This window comes from Athalia rosae, chromosome 8 (genome assembly GCF_917208135.1).
Source record: "Athalia rosae chromosome 8, iyAthRosa1.1, whole genome shotgun sequence".
In the NCBI taxonomy this organism is placed as follows: Eukaryota; Metazoa; Arthropoda; class Insecta; order Hymenoptera; family Athaliidae; genus Athalia; species Athalia rosae.
The window spans coordinates 2,006,026-2,028,565 of NC_064033.1; the positions used below are offsets into that span (position 1 = coordinate 2,006,026).

Genomic DNA, 22,540 nt, shown 5'->3' on the forward strand with positions numbered 1-22,540 from the left:
ATTCAATCAATTTTCAGATCGAGGTGAAGGCGGTCCCGATCGACAAAAAAGACATATCCGATTCGGATCAGGGTAGAAAAATGCGTCGGGTCTCCCAACCCGATCCGATGACCTTCGGAGGTCATCCGCAACCGTCTCTCGACGTACCGTACGAAGTAACGGTCAATAACAAAATGTGCTTTTACGCCATAACCATCATGAAAGCTTATCAGAATTATTCGTTCGAAGAATTGAGGTTCACTTCGCCAGCGGTCAAAAGATCCAGCGAAAGTATGCTGGTCAGACCGAACGGAGATGGAAGTTACAGCGCTACTTGGACTCCCGCATCCGTGGGCTGGTATTCTCTCATGGTCACCGTCGACGGTTACTCCATGGAAGACGTGAGTGGACGAGAAAAAAAAAAAAACAAATTCGTTATTGTAAATCAGAGGTCGACAGTTGTATATTTTTTTCTCCCTTCCTCCCTCCCTCCTCTTTCAGAATTACAAGGTCGAGGTCAAGGAGCCTCCCCAGGGCATGCAGCCTCCGACGCAGAATATCGTGAAGAAACCTCAGCATCAACCTAGCAGACTCAGAAAATTTGTTGCGAAAAATAGCGCTGGGCTGAGAATCAGGGCGCATCCATCTCTCCAGAGCGAGCAGATAAGCGTCGTTTTCGAAAACGATACCATTGCTTTCATAGACGAGGTAAAGTCGGCGAAATTTTTTCAACTAAGAAATATCAGGAGGGTGGACTGATTTTGGTATAATCTGATTTCTAGATTCACAACGACGACGGGGTTTGGTTGCGACTCAACGCGGAAACAATAAAACAATATTGTAACAGCGGTCATCCCGAGGCTTGGTGTCTTCAGTACAATCAACATTTGGGTAAAACGTTGTTGCTGCCCGTCGAAGAGCCCAAGACTATTCTGGAGCAATTCATAAGAGAAACAATTTTGAGAAAAAAACCAGACCACACCGACGAGTGAGTGTTTTTTTTTCTTCTCGTTCGACATCGAGGCTCGGAGCGTATTCGAAATTTCTTGTTCTGATTACAGTCGAAGAAAAACCGTGACTTTCGACAGCGGGAAATGTATGGTTGTCGTGAAATGCGGAGCTTCCGGTCACAACATCCGAAGCAGCCCCAGTCTCAAGGCTCCTCCGGTCGGGATGCTGGGACTCGGCAATTCCATAACCATTCAGGAATACGTGAGTCGATATACAATCAGAAAAAAAGAAAAATTTCCGACGCTTGAAATAAATTTTTTCAAATTTACAGCTCGTCAATAACGAAGGGACCTGGGTTCAAATGGACGACGACGCGGCGAGTAAATACTGTTTTCAAGCCGAGGACGAGGCCTGGTCGTTGGCGATCAACAAGCACGGCGTTGCGTACATGAAACTTGAACAGGAGCTCGAAAATGATCAGACGGAGAGAAAGCAGATGGTGCCGGACACCTCATTTTCCCACGATAACATCGGATTCGATTTTTCCGCACCATCTGGCAGCAACGAAGGATTCAATTTTACTTCGCGAAATCCCACACCCGGCACCGCCGGCTCCGGAGATGGAAACAATATAAATCCATTCGTGTTCGGGTCGTACAATCAGCACGATTCTCCAGGTGCGTATGAAAAAGAAAAACAAACGCGTCGATAGAAATTCGGCATTTTTTTTTGACCACCGGTGATTCAATGACGAATTTAAAAATTTTCAGGCAGCGACAGATTCACACCGGAGAAGGTCGACGTCTCCCCGAAATTTCCGAAATCACATGCCAAAGAACGAGCGGCGAGAGAACGCGAGCGGGAGAGCGGTGGTAAATTCAGCGTTCTGCAAAAATGGTTGCGCGGCGAAGACAAGAATCACGGAGATAAGAAAGGATCATCCGGAAAGTGAGTGGACAATCGAAGACGCGCGACGTAATCAGCGATCACCGAATTTCCGAATGACGAACATTTTTCTATTTTTGATTATTTTCTCGTTCGCAGAGATTTTCCGGAATTCGTCGGAGTCTCGGTCAAGGAATTGGTCAAAGCTATAGGCGAGAGCAGAGCGAACGGGAATGGGTCGACGCCGCCGGAAACGCCGAGAAAAACGTCCAGGAGTTCGTCTCCGAAAAACACCCAAGGTGGGTCACCCAGATTTCACAGCCGTTCTTCTAGCCCGGTCCCAATACCCGGTACGTATGTCAGAAAATTCCACACCGACGGAGTCGACGGTTACGAGTATTTTTCAAAATCACAAACACGAAACACTCGATGTACACCGTTCGATATTAAATCTTTTCGATTCACTGTTTTCAAATTTTCATTTCAATTAAGTCTAGAGATAGGCACGATTTATTAGATCGTAGCGCAAAGAGAATACATATTTTTCTTCTTAAGTACCTATGCTATCGCATATTTCTACAGAGTAGTTATTGAAAACCTCCGTCACTCGCTAGGATCTATTTTACATTTTACATCAATAATGCTCACGCAATATTTCGTACAAAAAATCAGTTCAGACGACAGCAAGCAGCTGTGAAATAAAAACTCACTTCGGGAGTAAAACTTCGCTTCACTCGGTTCGCGTGAAATTCTCATTTTCATAAATATTATCGAACAATCGAGTAGAATCCACACGATTTAGTTATAACAAATTAGTGGTGTTGGTCTTAGCGGGGTCCAGCCGACAGCCAGTTGGTTCTGTCAACTGCCTATTTCCTCCCGCTGCTAACGTTACAGGTATTCACATTGCTTTTATTCCTTATAAGCGTCGCTTCAAAATTTTTCTGCATGCCAATTGAGAGTTGTTGCGATTTTTGTATGCCTATAATTCTGCATTATTTCTAATCTTCGTAGTATGAGAATTGCTTAAATTTAACGACTCTTGGGGCTTGAATAAAGTTGTCTTCGTATCGGAAGAATATAAAATTCAATTTTCGCTCGTCACTTTTCGGGGAGGGATTCTCGATCACGGACAACATTATTCAAGCAACAAACGTGCCATTAACACTCGATACATTTTGCAAATAATAAAAACTCGCCAGGTGGGAGAAATTTGATAGGCGGGGGAGACAGTGCCGGCAGCAGCCCTCTGCTCTGTGGCTCCCCTAGAAGTATCGGGATATCTCCGCTGGGTAAGGATCACACTAACGTGTTCTCATGCTAATCACAAAAATTGAAAAAGAAAATGAACGAAAAAAAAAAAGAAAAAAAAAGAAACGCAAAGTGGATCAATTTCACATTCCAAATACCCATCACTTGACGTCACATGTACTCGTAGTCCTATCACCGAATCACATTACTAACATGGTTGTGGTATCGCACAGAAAAGCATGCGAAAAGTTGATTTGAAAAACACAAAAAAAGAAATCGTAAAATTAATAATTAACAAACCGCATCCAGTCTGAGTTTGAATCAACCATGAGAAATAAAGATGACAAAAGCCTGTTAATTTTTTTTCCAATCATTACATTATATCTCGATGATAATTTTTAATACTGCAGATTACCAAATTGCATAATACGTGCTCGATCCTCACGGATGCATCGATAACAATTCTGTCCGTCTCAGGAGTTCGTAAAATGATGTGAATTATTTTTTTATTTTGCTTAAATCCGAAAGCATCGGGAGCAACGATGGACAGTGCCACGTCTCATCGCCGGGGTTCGACTCAGAGCGATACGAGCGCGTTGGTCAGCAGTCTGACGAGAGATCCTTCACAATCGCTGAGCGGAATCAGCTGCGTTACGGCGAACACCCGCGATATATCACCGAGTCCGAGTTGCAGTTCGATTCACATGCGATCGGAGGACAGCATCGCAAGTCCGCCGGATACCCCGCGAAAAGAAATCGTAAGTTTATCAATCGTCCGAATCTATCCGAGGATGATTTCAGCATTTCTTTTTTATTCGCAATTTCAAGGACTCCCAAGACAGTCCGCGTAAGGTGTCTCAGGCTCAAACTCAAACGAGTCCCGAAAACGCCACCACGACCACCGCTATGAAAGGTCATTTCAATATCGGAGCCGTGGGGAGTAAAGAAGAACGTCTTTCGCCGAAACTGAATCGCAAGGATCACGGCAAGGGTCTTAAAACAAGATTCAAACGAGCAATGTCTCCGGCCAACGCTCATCAAACACCGAGTACCAGTCACGCGATAAATTTGAACAAAGAGAAGGTAAAAGAAGCCATCAGTCCGTCGGTCGCCGAATGTTTGAGGGCGGTATTCGCGGCTTATTTGTGGCACGAGGGTATAGTCCACGACGCGATGGCGTGCGCCAGTTTTCTCAAGTTTCATCCGGGTCTGCCTAAACAGGGCGCTCTGGTTGTCACGAGACAGTCGGTCGTACAAACGAACGATAAGCAGAAGCAAGAATTGACGAAAGAACAGAAGGCGAGACAAAGACATTCCGTGGAAGTGAGCAACGCCGGTAATTATTTGCACATACAACCGAGCACACTCGAAACGTTGACCAGATCGGCGGCGAACGCCAACGCCAACAGAAGTCGAAAGAAGCAAGAGAACGTCATAAGGGAGGAAGGTGAAGCAAACAAATTGACAGCTCTGCCGGAATTTCTGACTGTCGCGATACTCCCGCCGGCGTTGAAGTGCCTGGTATTCCTCTGGGAAGAATTGAGCACCAATTGTCTCCAGGTGATAAATCAACAGAACGTCGTTCAGAGTCCGGTGACTCACGTGCAGACCATAAAGCTGACGAAAAAATCATCCCTCGATAAAACCGCGAAAGAGGACAAGACGAAGGACAAGGAGAAGAAGACCGGTAGGAAGAAGAAAGAGTGGAAACCGGTGGGACAGTCGAACGCCGGCGATAGTTTGTGCGGAATCGAAAGGGAGACGACGTGCGAACTTTGCGGTTCGATGTTTCCGCACCCGGTCACGTACCACATGAAAATGATGCACCCCGGTTGCGGATGGCACGCGGGTGGAAAGGGTTACAACAGCGGCGGTAATTACTGCGTCGGTTGGGCGGGAAATTGCGGGGACGGCGGTGTAGGCGGTAGCTCCTGGTATCTGATCTGCGACACTTGTCGGGAGAAGTATTTGAAAACGAAGAAAAATAAACTGACGAAAAAATTGGTCAGCGGAGTGACCAGGAGAAAAGGAACGATGAACAGAATCATGTCGCCGATAAATAGCCCCAGCAGAAACGAGACGCATATAATCATGAAAAACAACGCGATGTTCTTGCTGGACTTAGCGAGCGCTTCCGGGTTGAGCATTCCGAAACAACAGAGGAGACCGTCGCAGACGTTGTCGTCGGTCGCTGAAAATTACAGCCCGCCCGAACCAGCCGGACCGTTTCCACCGACCGGACCTTTTCAATGCCTTCAAGCCCTCGGCATTCACAACTCTCAGAGTCACGACGAGAGATATTACGAGGAAACGCTGAGAAGACACAGCGGACAGCAGAACCCGTACGAAGGGAACACCTCGTTCAACGGTAGCAACGGAAGGGTGAGTTGACTCGATATATATGATATATATAATTTTATTTGACAGATGATAATGAAGGGGTAATCATATTTTAGCCATTGTCCGAATGTCCCGTGAGCGACAGCGACAGCGACAGCGGCAAAGGGAGAGGAATGTTCCACCGATCCGTTTCCATGTCTACCGGAGCTCCGTGGGCGCGAAACAGCAACGACGGCAGAGTAGTTATGATGCGTAAAAGGAACAACAGCAGCAGTGAGATGAACAACGGTGAGTTATTCGAATCGATGGGAAATTTTTTTTCGTCAACTGACGGAATTCTTTTCTTCGTTCCGCAAACAGATGGTGGTTCGTCGCTGCTGTGTTATCCGTCGGCAGCGCTGCAGAAATTGGTGCCTTCCATAGATCAGTCCGCAATCGTTTCGACCAGTCAAGCGGAAACGGCGAACAACGTCAAAGTGGAAATACTCAGGCGACCGGTTATGTCGTTTGTCTTGCATCAGCACAATTTGCAGTATCTCCAACTCGCCATGAAGCAAGCGTTGCGACGCGCCGCATGTCGCGTTTACGCCATGCAAGCGTTGAACTGGCTCTTGAGAAGCGTAACGCAGCCTATTTGTTTGCACGATTTACTCTGGTGGTTTTTATCATCTCTCACGCCGGTTACACCGGACACGCTCGATGTCAGCGAAGATGATAACCGAATAGATAAAAAGGAAGACCATGTGAGTAGCCCGAAAAAAACATCCTCGCTCGATAGCATTGAAATTAATTAATTCACGAGTTTCGATCGCCTCGTTTACAACAGGACATGATCGGGGTCTGCGAACATCCGTTGAGCGATTTGGTTGTTGCCGGTGAGGCGGCGAATCCTCTTCCCGCTGCATTCCATACCCTGTTGCAAACCATTGCCGATCTCATGCTTCTGCCGCCGCCAGGTAATTATCCAAAATATTTCGATGCGTCGTAGGGACGACAGATGGGCTAAACAAAATTTCTGCTCACGCTTCAGGATCGCCGTTACAACAAGCAGCGGTGAGGTGTTGGGGAATTCGATTCACACCTGCCGATCACACGTTTCTCCATCGGAGTCACGTGTTCAGTAATATCAGTAAAATTCTGTCTCGTTCGGAAGAGGAGGAAGACGTGAATATGAGCATGCACGAGAGCCACCAGTCGACGTTCTCCCAGCATATAACGAGCTCTGTCGAGGCGTTGAAAGATTTGACGACCGGAGTTGATATCAAAGTATCGAGCAGACAAGCAATGATAGGCAATCTGACGGATAATTCGACGGAGACATTTTGGGAATCCGGTGACGAAGATCGAAACAAAACTAAAACCATAACGATCATCTGCGGCGCGCACTCGTATCCGCGAATGATTTACATTCATATCGATAACTGCAGAGATCTGGCGGTGAGTATTGATCGCCGGTAAAATTATGCCGAGTAACTTCTGCGCTGCATGAATCGCTGTGTTGTACATTTTTGAATTTTACAGAACAAAGTTGCGAGCGTCACTTTTCAATCCGGACCAAACGTTGACGAGCTCTTCAAACTCAGAACTGTCGATGTTGAAAGCAGATCAGCCGGCTGGGTCAGTTGCCCGGTAACAGGTAATAGAACAGAAATGAATAAATCTCTATGAAAATTCGTAAATTGTTCCGTCCTTCTCTCCCATAGTTATCATATAATACCTACATATATTCCTATATAGAGAATTTTGAAACGTGCGCTTTGTCACAAAATACACCATATATACCTGGGACCATATAGACACACGTGTATATCCTCCATCTAACCTATACTCATCATCGTACCCGTAAATACCTACAGAATTTTTGAACGTGAGCTTTGTCACAAAATACACCATATATACATGGGTATATAATAGATACACATTGTTATATACTGATATACTAGCCACATATGTCCAAATTCATCGTGCACCTACCTCTGAATATACCCAAAGGTGTACCCACCTAATTTTTGAACGTAGGCTTTGCCACAAAACGCACCTTATGTACATCACATATGCCCAAACTCGTTATATACTCATAGATTGTCCGACTCACATGCCCAGAGATTTTTTTTTCCTCTACTTATATCAATTTTGGCCGAAATACACCTTATATACATAAGTTTTACATAGGTATGTATATATATACCCATCGTACATACACATACTCATCATGTACCTTTAGATTCAACAACGTACACGATCCCAGAATTTTTCCTTTTTTTTTTACGTCAATTTTGGCAGAAATAGACCCTATGTACATGAGTTTTATATAGGTATGGACGTATATACTCATCATACATAGACATACTCATCATGTACTCATGGGTATAAAAATTTAGATACTCCCAGAATTTTTTTCGAATTTTTTGCGTCAATTTTGGCCAAGATACACCCCATATATGGATTAATTCGAATAAACCGTGAGGTGATTGAACTGCCTGACCTACCTCAATACACCGACTGTTGACCCACTACTAAGGAATGTCTGGTCCCCCTTTCTTCGCTCTTTTACTACGTATTTTCGTAGTAAACGCTGATTGGCTGCTGATGCCCGTTCATCAATACATTTGGAGTGCAGGGGTACTACAATACGAGTCAAAGAATTAGAGCAAATATATGATTTCTTTGCGAAAATGGTCAACTTCAAACGCTTGTAACTTTTCGAAAAATGCACCGAATCAAACGAAATTGGAACCAAATTAAAGCTTAAACCTTCCGCTTTCAGATACGTATGATAGAAGAAATACATCCAGTTTTTTCTCTTGCGCGCAACGCTTTAAATCAACTGATGTGCGAATTCACTTTTTGAAAAAAACGTTCAACGCAACGCGTCAGGAGGTCGTATTTTTTGTATTTTCTGGATGAACTTGAACCGAGAGCAGCAGAATTTTATCACCTCCAAAATGCTCTTCTCTCTCTTTTTGAATTAATTTATTAATTCATTAATATTTATTAATTAGAATTTTCTTACGTATTTTTACTCCAGAAATCCGAATCTGAAAGCACAATTGATCCATTTATAAAATTGCCGGGTTATCGCCATTTTATCATTTCTCTACCACAAATTTGAGAATATCTCTGCGTCAAAATATTCGAATTTTTTGGTCTACTAACGAATCCGAGCTTAACTGGAGTCAGCGTAGCCAGCAGCGTAGCGGTTTGTTGTGAGACGTCACCTTCAGGGCTGAGCAGAGGTGACGTCTCACAACAAACCGCTCGGGATATTATCCGTTCGAGCTGGGATATTATCCGTTTGCGAGGATACGTACGGTGTATCGACCAATAGGAGTTCACGGCGAACCCTCGTCTCGGTGTAAATATCATGATGTTCGGCAAAGTTCTGCAGCCACAAATTCGTCGATGGTAATCAACGTCCGCCCCACTCGGTCTCCAGCTCAGCTCGGGTTTGCTGGAGAATTGAGAAATTCGAATATTTCGCTCCATGCATAGATGCGACGAAGCAAAGTGGGTCTACGACTAAAACCACTCGATGTGTCTTAATTTTTCTGCTCCCAACAGCGAATAATTAATGATTACTTGATCGATTGCATGAGTAGATGATTTTAGCTTTCGGATTTGGATTCATGAGCTGATCATACGTCAGGTTACTCTTGAAAAACCAAAAAAAAATTGATTTTTGGGCGAAAAAACATCAATTTTTGAGCAAAAAAAAAATCGATTTTTGAGCAAAAAGTAAAGTAGTTGAAAAATTGATTGTATTGCACTTTTCTGGCGTATTTTGACCTCAGAAATCCAAATCCGAGAGAAAAATTGATCTATCTCTAAAATTGACCGAGTTATCGCCAATTTTCAGCTTTTTGGGGTCAAAAAAAAAAAATTAATTTTTTAATCTATATTAATGTAATTTGAGCTCAGGAATCCGAATCTGGAAGAAAAATTGATCTATCTCGAAAAATGATCGAGTTATCGTCGAATTATTGCATTTTTTTGCATAAATTTGAGGATATCTCGAAGGGAAAAAATCGTAGCTCATTTTGGACCACGGATTCGTGTTCCTGGGGTCAAAATACATAAGAAAAGTGCCATACGATCAATTTTAAAAAATAAAAATTTTTGGTCAAAATTTGAGATTTTTCCAAGGGGTACCCCTTACGATTTTTTCAAATTTTGACCAAAAATTTTTATTTTTTAAAATCGATCGTATGGCACTTTTCTTATGTATTTTGACCTTAGGAACACGAATCCGTTGTCCAAATTGAGCTACGATTTTTTCCCTTTGAGATATCCTCGAATTTATGCCAAAAAATGCGATAATTCGGCGATAACTCGGTTATTTTTGCAGATAGATCAATTTTTCTTCCAGATTCGGATTCCTGAACTCAAATTACATTAATATAGATTAAAAAATCAATTTTCTATTTTCGACCCCAAAAAGCTGAAAATTGGAGATAACTCGGTCAATTTTATAGATAGATCAATTTTTCTTTCAGATTCGGATTCCTGAGGTCAAAATACGTCAGAAAAGTGTAATTTAATTAATTTTTAAACTACTCTACTTTGGGCCTAAAAATTGAGCAAATCTAAAAGTGTACTGTGTACCCCTTGGATTTTCTTCGTTTTCGGGGTCAGAAATCAACATTTTCTATGTTATACTAATGTCTTGTGATCTTAGGAATCATCTATCGTCCAACACCAATCCAAATTCTTCGATTCTTTCTTCGTTCCTGAGAGAAAGAAATCTGCGGATCAGCTGGATCAATGTAGAAAAGTTTTGATGAGACGAACGCCTGTGTAAAAAATGAATGCACAATCGATTCGCGAATCTTTCAGCCAATCGAATCGTTATCGGATATTCATCGTCACTAAAATTGGGATTCTTTTCAGACGCGAGACACGTCGTCGTTCGACTTGGATTGAAAGGCCCCGACAATTCGTTGAGGCTTCGTCAGATACGAATTTTAGGCGACATAGAAGGAGAATCCCTGAAAATCGGAAAGCAACACAGCGCAACGACGATCCAACAGAGAAATTGCGAAACTGAGACGTTGAAAGTGTTTCGTTTGATAACTTCGCAAGTACGTAATACTCGACAATCGAATTAATTCCGTTGCAAAAAAAACAATTTCTAATTTCGTAATAATCAATCCGTCGTACATTTTTCAAGGTCTTCGGCAAGCTGATACAAGGAGAACAGCCGCAACCCGAAGCTGCTGACATCAGCAACGAAGCTTTGGAGGAAAGTAACGATCTGCGGGAACACATGGTCGGCATTCTATTCAGTCGTAGTAAATTGACTCATCTTCAGAAACAAGTATGCGCTCACATCGTTCAAGCTATACGCAAAGAAGCGACTCGTCTCAGAGAAGAATGGGAAGCGCTCTTGTGCTCCGCGACCCCCGTGAACAGTCTGATGAGCGACGGAAGCGATCTACCGAAGGCCGCGGACACCTACTGTTTCGAAATGTTGTCGATGGTTTTGGCGCTAAGCGGAAGTGCGGTAGGAAGAAATTATCTGTCTCATCAGTACGGTTTACTCAGGGACTTGTTGAGCCTTCTCCACACCGGTTCCGCCCGAGTACAAAGACAGGTGACGTCGTTGTTGAGGCGAATGCTGCCGGAAATCAAACCGTTGGCCCTGGCAAGTGTGGTGAACGTCGAGCATTTGCCACCCCCCGATTTCAGCATAGTGTCGGTTTCGAACAAAGGACACGTTCAGTCCACCGAATTCGACGAACACGATCCGGGGATCCTCGACGTTTTCCTGAGTTGCATCGCCAAAGCTTTGACCGTACAGGTCAAAGTCAAGGGAAAAGAGAACAGCGGCAAGGCTCTGCAGACCGTTTCCTTAGCCACGAGTATTCATCCGAAAAATGACATCGGCACCAGATGGTGGCTGAGAGGATGCATGACGAGAAAATTAGCCGAAGTTATCATACAGCTGTTGAAGGATATGGCGGTGGTGAGTAGAGTTCTGAAGAAAAATTTTTCATTCTCAAATTATTTTTCTCCCTCGTACAATGTACCGCGTTCGATACAGGGCAAGATATCGGAAGCCTGGGCCGCTGTCACGAAAGCCGCGATAGCCGAAAACATATTGAATCTCACCAGACTCGACGAAAAAAGTCGCGACCCCAACGAATGTCTTCACACGCCGACGTTGTGGCTGGCACTCGCTTCGCTCTGCGTATTGGACATCGATCACGTCGAAAGACTTTCTTCGGGACAATGGAGCGCGGCCGACGGTCATCCGCCGCCACCCAGGGTGATTATTTTGATTTTTTTTTTCACATCCCCGTCGTCTCATCGATGTCGAAAACTTACTAATGTAGCCCGATTTTTTTTCGCTCCAGCCGACTTGCAGCAATCACGACGACGACGAGACGAACGCGATAATACAGTGCAACGTATGCGGAAATCTGTGCGCCGATTGCGACCGTGTTCTCCATTTGCACAGACGGACGCGTTTGCACGTCCGACAAGTATGCAAGGAAGAGGAAGAAGCGATTCGCGTCGATCTCCACGAGGGATGCGGTCGAACGAAATTATTCTGGGTCCTCGCTCTCGCCGACAGCAGGACTCTGAAAGCCTTGGTGGAATTCCGCGACGGTTCCCCGAGTAAACCGGTCGGTTCGACGTCGGGCGTGTGCCGTTTTTGCGGTACCACGGGGAACACGGGGCTACTGGCCATCGGAAATATCTGTTCCGATCACGAGTGCCAGGAACATTCTAAGAACGCTTGCAGCAAGGTACACACCTGCGGACACGTTTGCGGTGGCGTGCGAAACGAACGACCTTGTCTGCCCTGTCTGCACAGATGTTTGCCCGGATCCGACCTGAAACAGGACGCCGACGACATGTGCATGATTTGTTTCACCGAGGCTTTATCATGCGCACCGGCCATCCAACTGCAATGCGGCCACGTATTTCATCTGCACTGTTGTCGCAACGTTCTGCTGAAACGTTGGGTCGGACCGCGAATCACCTTCAGCTTTTCTCTGTGCCCTATTTGCAAACAACCGATGGATCATCCGGGACTCGCCGAACAACTCGTCAGCGTCAAAGTTCTCTACGAAGACGTCAGGAGAAAGGCTCTGATGAGATTGGAGTACGAAGGACTGCACAAGTAAGTTCGTCTCGATTTCTCGTCGTCTGGTTTAGCGAGACATCAGAGGGAAGAGAGAAAACAAAAAAAAAAACAACAACTTTCTTTCAGGGCCGAGGCAGTAGTTGCGCCGGGTGCGCGTTACCATCAGGATCCAGCGGCTTACGCGATGGATCGTTACGCTTACTACGTTTGCTACAAATGTCAGAAGGCTTATTACGGTGGTGAAGCGAGATGCGACGCTCAATTGGGCGGTGAGACTTTCGATCCGACCGAATTGGTCTGCGGCGGATGCAGCGACGTCGCCAGGGCCCAGATGTGCCTCAAACATGGTGCTGATTTTCTCGAATACAAGTGTCGTTACTGTTGCTCGGTAGCGGTATTCTTCTGCTTCGGGACAACGCATTTCTGCAACACATGCCACGACGACTTTCAGCGAGTCACCAATATTCCCAAGATCGAACTGCCGTCTTGCCCTGCCGGTGAGTTGCCCTCAACTGCCCCGGGCTACCGTACTCGCGATTAATCGCTATTCTCTTTACGAAGGCTAACGGAATCGGGTGTTTTTTAATTTTCAGGACCAAAAGCGAAGCAGTTGGAGGGAGACGAATGCCCGTTACACGTAAAACATCCACCTACCGGTGAAGAATTCGCTTTGGGATGTGGCGTTTGTCGTACCGCGCACACCTTCTAAATTTACTGTCCACACTTTATTAATAATTTATTACACCTCGAACGGTAGACGACACAATCGAGCATCGAACCTCCGATGAAGTTCCGAGCGACCTAGTTTTTAATAGTCTCTCTAATTACGATTGATGATCGTTAATCGTTATGGAATGCCGCGGTTTAGCTATACTAGTCCAATTCCGGAAACAAAGGTCACTTTTTTTCAGTGTACATTCGTATCCAGCAGACTCGATGTATTCCTCCTGAGATATTCGCCAGATTCGAAATGATTTCGGAGGATGTCTTCGAACAAAGTAGAACACCTGATCACCCAACGGTCTGCTTAATACGAGCGGAGACGGCCCCGTAAGGGTTTCTTCGCGCGATGGGGTGACACGCATTAATTTAAACAACGCGTGATTTGAGCCGGATAACGCGAGTTGCGATTTTTTGTAACATGATGTGTAGAACGAAGAAGTGGATAACTGAATTTAATCAAGTGCACTAATAAAATTATTTATTATTCTTATGAATAATCTTTATATTATGTATACATATAAATAAAATATAGGATAGGTACACGAAGGAGGAGAGGGTATTCATGAATTCTATAAATTATGCAAGGATACGTTTGAACGAAGAAGAAAAAAAAAAAAAATTTGAACAAAGTTGAATGAATTAGTAAATAAAAAATCATTACGAACATCCATAAAAGAAAAAAAAATTAAAAATTAAAGAATTGTAATCGAAATTGTAAACAAACATTAATTCATTATCGATAAATATATAAATATTTTATGCGATCTTTAAAAAAAAAAAAAAAATTTAAAATAACGGAAATAAAAGTTGTGAGTGTGACTTATAGGGCGTAATGATGATAATGATGGGATGAAAAAAAAAAAAATTTCATTTACCTATCGTGTGAGTCAAACTTGATCTTCGGATATGACATAGTTACATACCTGCACGTACTCAAGAAAATGTCATAGGTAATTGTCTTATACATATTAAGATGAACGCATGCTGTATTTTTTTTTTAATTTATTTCGGCACTTGAGTTGTTTTTTCTTTTCTAATTTTTTGTTTTCTCGTTATCTCCGAACATTCTCGTGCATTCGTTGTCTTGAAACAATTTTATTTATTACCATTATTTTCTATAACATAATTGATAATATCTGATTGCAAAACTTGAATTGTAAGTAGGTATTTCGTTTGGTGCCATGATTGAATTGTTCATTCCGATGATATATTAAATAAATGGGTACTTTGATTATCTCGTAAATTGATCTCGTGATAATGATCCCTCTGTGTTTTTCATAGAGTGATTCTCTCGTTATGTTAGCAAAATTGATACGTAAATGAGGATGTTTTGTCGAGTGAAAAAGTTCCCATTAATTGAAATGCTGTAACAATTATTGTGTAACTACTTGTGAGGAATAATGTTTATTATTTATTGGTATATAAATTTTTTTTTCCTCTGTTCTTATTCTATTTTCTGGATCATGGACATTAAAAAAAAATGATTCGAACATGATTGACGATCATGTATGTCTTTGAATAACCACAATGCCCGATTATCCAGACGTGCAACAAATTGCGCCGAAAATTAATCATCGTATGATTGAATTTTTGGAATTCAGGGGCGTCGCGGCGGTGCTCTGAAGTAAGGTAGAGACGCGTCCGACGTTTCGTTGGTCGAATCACGTTGTCGAACGTCAGAGATTGATCGTAGGTATGGCCGTGGCCCAAGTCAGTGGCGCCGCGGAGCGTTGTCGAGTAAAGATCTGTCCGTAGGTTGTGAACAAAAGTTGTGTGAGTGCCAGTGCGATACGGACGGTTTTTCGCTTCGATAAGCGGTAAGTAGCCTTTATTTATGTATTATGTAATTGCCGATAGATTATTTGAAACATGTTGTACGGGGATACGTTGGTTGTTCTACGAATTAATGGCGGGAGAGACGTTGGCGTGTAAATAAAATTTTTCAGACCACGATCTCCCACGCACATTCGGACGGGGTACATCGTACCCTGGCTGTCAAGTTCTGTTTATTTTTAACAGTAGGTACATTAACAAATTTACTCAGCGATCTCCTGCATTTCTCATTCCCAAATGGAGCTGAAATGTATTTACTATTTATTTTCTGCTCGTTCGATTCCTTACCAAAATTCATCAAGGAAATTATTTTTACCACAAAACGATCGACCCTTCGGCCCATTCCCCAGCATCAATCAAAACATTAGTCACTCCCATTAGAATCGGTATAAGCCGATGTGAAATTCCGTTGTCAAGGCCCCAAAAAATACTGCTGAAATTAAGATATTAATTGATATTGCAACGGCGTCACACGCCGGGCTGTTTGTTGCTAGCAATATCGATTTTTACTCTCATCCCTTTTTTTTTTAACCTGTGCTATTTTGTGCAAGTAGAGAACATTCCTACTTCCTACTGCGTTTCAGAGTCTTCGTCGTACGTCTGATTTTGTATTTGCAAAATTAGTGATTAGGCCAGCAGCATACCTCGGACAGTCGTCTACAAGTATTTGCCGGATCTATTTACCGTTATTTTTTATTCGATCTATAGTAAAATCGACCTTGAATACAAATTCCCCAAGTTCACATTGATTTTATCCACCGCAAAACTGTTGAATCTGGGATTTAGAAATCGCCCGCAAAATTCGTCACAAATAAATCCCCGAAGGTACCGTTCGATATCAGAGTGCACTCTCCGTGTCCAAATTGGATCGGAGAGAATGAAATTTTTGTCCAGGAATATAATCTCACTCGAAGTTCGAAGGCAAACCGAGTTAGGGATCTCGGAGATTTTCTCGCCGGGAGTCCTCTCCCCAAAAAATATCGTCCGAGAGAACCTTTGCGACCTGCCCGGAGGTTCGAACTCCATAGGGCTTGTTGACGAATATATGGAAAACGGGTTTCTTTAAACACGTGCGTACCACGCGGCGCCTACGGTCGGGCTTCCTCCAGGATATACAGAATTAACGAACCCGTTTAAATCCATTTTTTCTCATTTTTTTTCATTTTTTTTTCAATCAACGAAACACGCAACAGTTCAGGTCAACGGATAACGTCAAATTTTCACCGCAAACTATTTCGCCAGTTCTATCTCATTGTCGGTTCATTCGCCGCGTCCTTCTCTGTTCGTTCCGTACTTTCTTTTGTACTAAATACCCTTCAATTGAGAGCTTCGTATTTAATACGTATCACAGTACGACTGTGCTGGAGAACGACGATGTGCAGTGCGTGAATCGAAGGCGAACAAAGCGAGGAGTTTGCCGCTGCTCTGACGACGAATACACACGCTCGCCTTGACGATAAGATTCAGCGACGCGACAATAAATCCAAACCGACTCTTGATTTGAAACAATATTTGCCCAGCATGCCGAAACATCTCATCTAAACGTTATCGCGGTTATTCATACGCGTTGAAAAATCTCCGCGAATTTCCACCTCCCTAGCGCTCCTCTTAATTCACCAAATGCAGCGGCAGCGGCAGCAGAAATTCTATATGCAGCTGCTTCGCAATTCACGCCGTTCTTATTTAGTCGGTATATCGATTACCTCACATATTATACGCAGGCGAATTTAGCTGGAACACCGGCAGCAGCAGTTCGTACAGATGTAGTCGTACCCTTACGCTATATTCATTGTTCAATGAAATCGCTGAATTTGGTTTTATTATTTTTTATTTTAACGATGTAATGGCTATTCGTGTACCGGTACGTTCTCAATTATAATCAAGAGCGTGTCGGCTGCTCTGGGAAATCTTGATTCAAATTTAAGGTCTTTGAGTTTTCAGGGCTCGAATAGAATCTTATTAAGGAACGTGACCGGCGCCGACCTCCGTGTCACGTGCATGCAGATGTAAGCGGATTTAATTATAGAACAATAGCCACGGCGTTGACGAGTATATTGTATAACGAAAATACTTTCGCGTCGTTGCGGAAACACGGTCGTAATAAAGATTGTTAAATTTGTTAAATCAGCAGCCGATATTACGCCACATGTAATAAAATTCTCTTCGATAAACGGCGGTAGCGGCGACGTTTGCTCGAGAATTTTTTTCGTTCTCTTTTTCCTTTTAATTTTTTTCTTACACACTGTGAATCGAACCGAGAAGATGAGAAGTGAGGAAAAAAAGGAAACAAGTAAATAACATTGAATAAAATAAATAAATAAATGAGAGGATAGATATATTCACATTAACAAAACGAATTCTTGTATCGAATTATTCATGAATTCCCAGGTACCGCTATACCCTTTAAAATGTTGTTCATTTCTCGACCGCGATGATCGCCCGAACAGTTGACCAATACTAATTTTTGAACTCGCCATTCTGTGACGCTATTTTTTATATGTATTCCCACATGAATAGCTGTTAAATCGTTTGAACGTAGGTATAGTAAAGTAAATACATAATATATAAGCGTGATCTTTGAGTTATCACATTTATTCATGTCCTTAAAGTCCCGAAATATTTCCGTTCAAATATATATTCAATCGTATGAAAATACAAACGATTCGCACGAGCTGTTTATTTTCACGGACGAGTTACAATACGTATTACATATTCACCTATATGTATGAAATAAATTAGACTTGCGTTGATATAGTCTAATTAGAAATTCGCAATTAAGCTTAATTCCAATTATCTTCCTTCCGTCGCCGCCTAATTGGCGTGTACGTTGTACGTTACGTACTTAAACCTTAACGTATATACGTATTACATATTTACTGCAATCCGCGGTGTACGATGTAATTAATATAAAAGGTGCTGCGTACCTGCTACACCCTATGCCGTTTAAGGGCAGCCCTATTATGCATGTACTTTTTACCTTCTTCGACTTTTCTTACACACCTATACGAATCATCTCAATTTAATGTATTTCGCATACAGATCCCCACTGTATTGCATAACTAACGTCAAAGGAATTCCTTATATTTTTTTTTTCACTTAATCCCTAGAGAAAATTTTCGTTATCAATTAAGCCGTTGTGAGCTATCATATTGCAACGTAGCTACACCCCGGACTATATTTTACGTGTGATTAATATGCTACACGCGTCAAGATACTTTGAGCGGTTTCACTTAGATGGCATGTGGCACACAAAACTCATCGTATCTCAATACAAAGCACTTCACATTCCTACCATACATACGTAAGTGCATAATATACGTGATGCGACGACGTCCTGTAAAAGTCGCATCTCGTTGTTGAGCTATTCGAAAAATTTCCAAAATGTTATACATTTTTTTTTATCGTCCATTTTTCCCCGTTTTTTTTTTCTTTCTTTTTCTTTTTTTTTTACGTATTGGTAATTTCCTTTCGACAGCTGCAGGAGTCGGGGAACACGTTCGGTTACATTTGTCGTATAACACGTCGAATAGTATTATCCCTCTTCTCTCTTCGGACGTGGAGGCCTATAGGCAATCATAATTCCATTATCGGATGATTGCAGCAGCGGACGTTCAACGTACGCTGCGGGAAGACCCGACGGCGGTGAATCATCGATTCTCACTGCAAACTGTCCAATCTGAAAACAGCTTCGGAGTAGTAGAATTATTTCTCTCTCTCTCTCTCTCTCTCTCTCCCCTTCTCTATATTTTCGATAGCCTTACGGATATCCCATGTTACTCTGCTGTGTTCATCATCTCCGGCTGGTGATTGACCCTGTAATTAAAAAAAAACAGACCAGGGTATATGGAATTTATCGAACCCTTGTACGGTCTCGTTTCATCTCTGAGCGAAATGACCCATTGCGATGGGTGTGGAAATAAAATCTATGGTGATGATAAAAATTTGATACACTTTGCACGAAAGTTGGCGACCCACCCTGTTTTTGCTTCAAAAAACGTGGGATTTCGAAGCCTTATAACTGCTCGAAAAATTGAGATGGAAAGTTGCAGAAAATAGCATTTTGAAGCTTGAAGCTTCACCTTTCGGATGCTCTCGGTCGATTTGAATTGCGTTTTTTTGTTCATTAGTTACACTCTTCTGAATCAACCTACGTTGAAAACGCGGAGTTCAAACTTTTTACTTTGAGAAGGTGCACCGGGTGCCCGAGTCGTTGGATTTAAATTTTTCTAATCTCATTCGAAAGTTCGAAGTATCTCCTTCAAAACGCGTTTTTTAAATTCTTTGTGCGATTTTTTTTGCATTAGTTATGCGACTCCGAAGCAATTATTGTCGATAAATCTTTGATCGAATACCCTGACCGAGTCAGTTATCGTTCGTGTGAAGGAATACCGCAACAGAGTTTCGTATTGTCGAAGTTTCGAGCTTCGAAAATTATTTTTGAAAAACTTCGATGCGATAACTGAGTCGATCGGTCAGGGTCAATTTTATTCTAATTATATTTTATTTCAAATTTTTGATCCAACAACTGACCGTAAAATTAGTATTCTGGTAGGAATTCCGAAGGAATATAAATAGAGCGTCGGTTCAATCCCTCGAATTAAAGACTACGACCACTTGTTAGAATAATCCATTTGCCGTGGTAGAAAGTCACACTCTGAAAATTTTGTGCACATCTTAGAACACACATAATCATTCAAATCCTCATTTCGAATATATAAAACCTACATTATAACTGCGCTGATACTCCTAATGAAAGAAAAAAAATCCGTGGTGTCTGTATACACGTCAGACTCTACCGTTCCCTATTTTTTTTTTTCTGTTTAGTCAAAGTTAATAATTGCCCAGTAAGTCAAATTTTATTTTATCGATCGTTAATAACTCAATAATTTCATGCATATGTTCTTACACCGGTGAGGATAAAATTTAGTGCATCATATTTATAATCATATTAATATATACGTGATTTTTAATTCCTATAGAATTTTTCGTCTACCTGAGAATACGTGTAGGTATAAAATTTATTTTTTCGTTTTTTAAATCTATTTGTTTGTTTTTTTTTTAATGGCGCATTTGACCGCCTGACATCCTTTACCGCAATGCATCGTAGCCCATACCGCACGTAATCCGATGACTCTAATGCGCTTTCTCGTTTTACATTTGATTATACTGATTAGTTATAAGATACTTACCAAAGCGTACAGTGACAGTCGTGTTATAAATGATCGAGTAATTAACGAAGATGAAGATTCCGCAATTGGATTTATCGCAACAGATAATCAGAAAATATTTATCACCTATAAAAATGATAGTTCACTAGGTCTGGTGTATCTTGAATTTTCCTTCTTGCTTTTTTTTTTCTTTCGGTCGTAGATTTTTTTGAAAAAAACCGGTAACTTTGATACGTTACTTCGAAAGTTCGTTCAAATTCAAAGAGTACACACATCGGATCATGTAATTATATTAATTAAATATGAAAGTCACCGTTCTACCATTAGATCTCGTACCACATATTAAAATTGCACGCGCATGCTTCGTTATAATTGCGCTATCCGTGAAATTGATCGAGCCATCGCGAATTTATCGCTCTGAAAAATGAAAAAAATTGGGACAACTCGGAGGTAAAAGATTGAAATGCTGCTAAAAAAAAAAAGAACTTTGATCTTCCCTCTGTATCTCATCTTAGTTTTTTTCAATTTAAAACGATCTTCGCAATTCGTGGGGTTCATTATTGTTCCTCGTGTGCATTAATTGTTCGCGATGCGCCGCATCTGATGTGCGTGTGTGTGTATATCTCACGTATGTACACGAAACGTTCGTTTTTTATGAATGTGTACGACGGGTTGGACGCCAGCTCTTCTTCCTCTCTTGGGATACGATCGTGTCTTTCTCTGATTTTCTGTCTGGTCGAGTTCACCGTACTTACTACGTCGTCGGAAAGTGTAGTGTAGTTCTTTCCTGGCCTTCTCGTGCTTCGGTACTCTTCACTCTTCTCTCTCACAATCAGCTACGTATAACTACGATTAACAGGCTTCCGTACAGTGATTCGAAATACGCGTGGTGCGACGATCTTCCTTGATTAAAAATAAATTCATCATCCTCGTGGTCGTTGTGATGTTTTTTTTTTTTCCATTTTTTTCATCAATTATATTAACGTAATTAATCATCTTCAATATAGAGTCGCGCGTTCATTTAAATCAGTCAGTGGGTTGTATCCTATTTGCAAAGAAGATAAAGAAGTCTATAAGCGGAAATAAAATAAACTGAGAATTGAAAGAAAATCGCGCTCTACGCCAAAATAACTCGGTCTCTTCTTTAACTGACCTGGGTGAAAGATAAAAAGCGTGTCGCGTTCGTATATGACGAGGGTATAAACAGCACGAGCAGAAACACCGGCCGACGTCGACCTTGCGTAGAGGTACACAGATTAGTATAGTTACTTGTATTCCGTGTTGTGAATAACAAACAGGTCTGGGTCATTGAATACAACGTACGCAAGGCACTTTTGACTCGCTGTGTTGTGCCGGTGGAATCATTCAACTCGAGTCCGCTGACTGAGTCAGTGGTGTGTAATTTATATCTCTCATTGCTCGTCTGGACTTCGCGTAATCAACATCTCGTGTCGTATTTGTTGTACCGTAACGGAATAATTCTACGCATATTGTGCTTCGGTGTTTAATGTTCGTGAACTCCGATTGCTCGAAATTTTGATTATGCGTCACTGTTTTTTTTTATGAACGCAACGTCCTGATTCTGTGTTAAAAGAAGAAAAAGAAAGAAAGTGTGCAAGTATAGAATCGGTTTCTGATTTTTTCTTCTCAATCATGTTGTGAAAAGTTCGCGTACAATTTATTTAACTATTTTTCGTCCTGATATGGAAAATACTTTTCGTGTCACATCTACGCACTACAATGGTGGTTGCGACCTCTTCGGCCGTTGCTGTTGTTGAGGACCTTTCGAAGGATACCCTTGGAAGGTATGAGAGATATTCCTAACTGTATCGCATGAAAATTATTTTTTAACTTTGTTCACCTTACTTTGAGCGAAATTTATTTATAATTCACCTGCGTTCATCGTTCTTATGCAACGCGCTTGTATGTGCGTGCGGTTTATATGTACCATGTACCGCGAATACCACGTGTGTAAATATATATGTATGTATATGTATGTACTGCAATTCACGGAGCGTGGAGGATACACATAACTGCGAATGCTCGCTCGCGTTCCAGGAGATGAGGAAAAAGGAGAGAGGGATGGATGAGCTCGTCGCTCGGTTATAAGGTTACTTTTATCCTGTTGCACCAACTCGAAACTCAATATTAACTCGAGGCGCATGGGATGTACGCATTATAACAACGTACACCTTGCATTTAAAGTGCAGTACACTTATTTCTGTACTCACTCGGATTCCTGATGCAGATGAAAAAATCTGGGGGAGAGGAAAAACATACGTACGATCGTTCCTTTCGCTTCGAGTGTTAGAAAAGCGTC

The 22,540-nt window shown here is 42.1% G+C and overlaps 2 protein-coding genes across 7 annotated transcripts in view; both read left to right on the forward strand.

Moving 5' to 3' along the window:
- The window catches only part of LOC105688075 (E3 ubiquitin-protein ligase MYCBP2), a 127,918-nt gene extending 113,456 nt beyond the window's left edge, over positions 1–14,462 (forward strand). Inside the window, exons 31-52 of one of the 5 annotated variants that reach the window (XM_020853559.2) lie at positions 18–380; positions 481–687; positions 762–967; positions 1,041–1,191; positions 1,262–1,607; positions 1,701–1,878; positions 1,975–2,165; positions 2,647–2,712; positions 3,018–3,107; positions 3,595–3,824; positions 3,895–5,448; positions 5,523–5,694; positions 5,767–6,149; positions 6,233–6,362; positions 6,437–6,843; positions 6,928–7,042; positions 10,294–10,484; positions 10,574–11,368; positions 11,447–11,671; positions 11,760–12,532; positions 12,623–12,993; positions 13,090–14,462. In XM_020853559.2, the coding sequence (XP_020709218.2) occupies positions 18–380; positions 481–687; positions 762–967; positions 1,041–1,191; positions 1,262–1,607; positions 1,701–1,878; positions 1,975–2,165; positions 2,647–2,712; positions 3,018–3,107; positions 3,595–3,824; positions 3,895–5,448; positions 5,523–5,694; positions 5,767–6,149; positions 6,233–6,362; positions 6,437–6,843; positions 6,928–7,042; positions 10,294–10,484; positions 10,574–11,368; positions 11,447–11,671; positions 11,760–12,532; positions 12,623–12,993; positions 13,090–13,205 (7,260 nt within the window). In that variant the 3' untranslated portion in view covers positions 13,206–14,462. The remainder of the gene's footprint in view (positions 1–17; positions 381–480; positions 688–761; positions 968–1,040; positions 1,192–1,261; positions 1,608–1,700; positions 1,879–1,974; positions 2,166–2,646; positions 2,713–3,017; positions 3,108–3,594; positions 3,825–3,894; positions 5,449–5,522; positions 5,695–5,766; positions 6,150–6,232; positions 6,363–6,436; positions 6,844–6,927; positions 7,043–10,293; positions 10,485–10,573; positions 11,369–11,446; positions 11,672–11,759; positions 12,533–12,622; positions 12,994–13,089) is intronic. The other 4 variants (XM_048659378.1, XM_048659379.1, XM_012404112.3 and 1 more) reach the window with 4 other exon arrangements.
- Positions 14,463–14,890: 428 nt separating this feature from the next.
- LOC105688123 (WD repeat-containing protein 47) overlaps positions 14,891–22,540 on the forward strand; it is a 58,669-nt gene continuing 51,019 nt past the window's right edge. Inside the window, exon 1 of one of the 2 annotated variants that reach the window (XM_020853477.2) lies at positions 14,891–15,036. Coding sequence is in view for 1 of the 2 variants with exons in the window: in XM_012404187.3 (XP_012259610.2) it covers positions 21,961–22,025 (65 nt within the window). In the remaining variant the exon portion in view is untranslated. Of the gene's footprint in view, positions 15,037–21,669; positions 22,026–22,540 lie in introns of those variants that run through there. The other variant, XM_012404187.3, reaches the window with a different exon arrangement.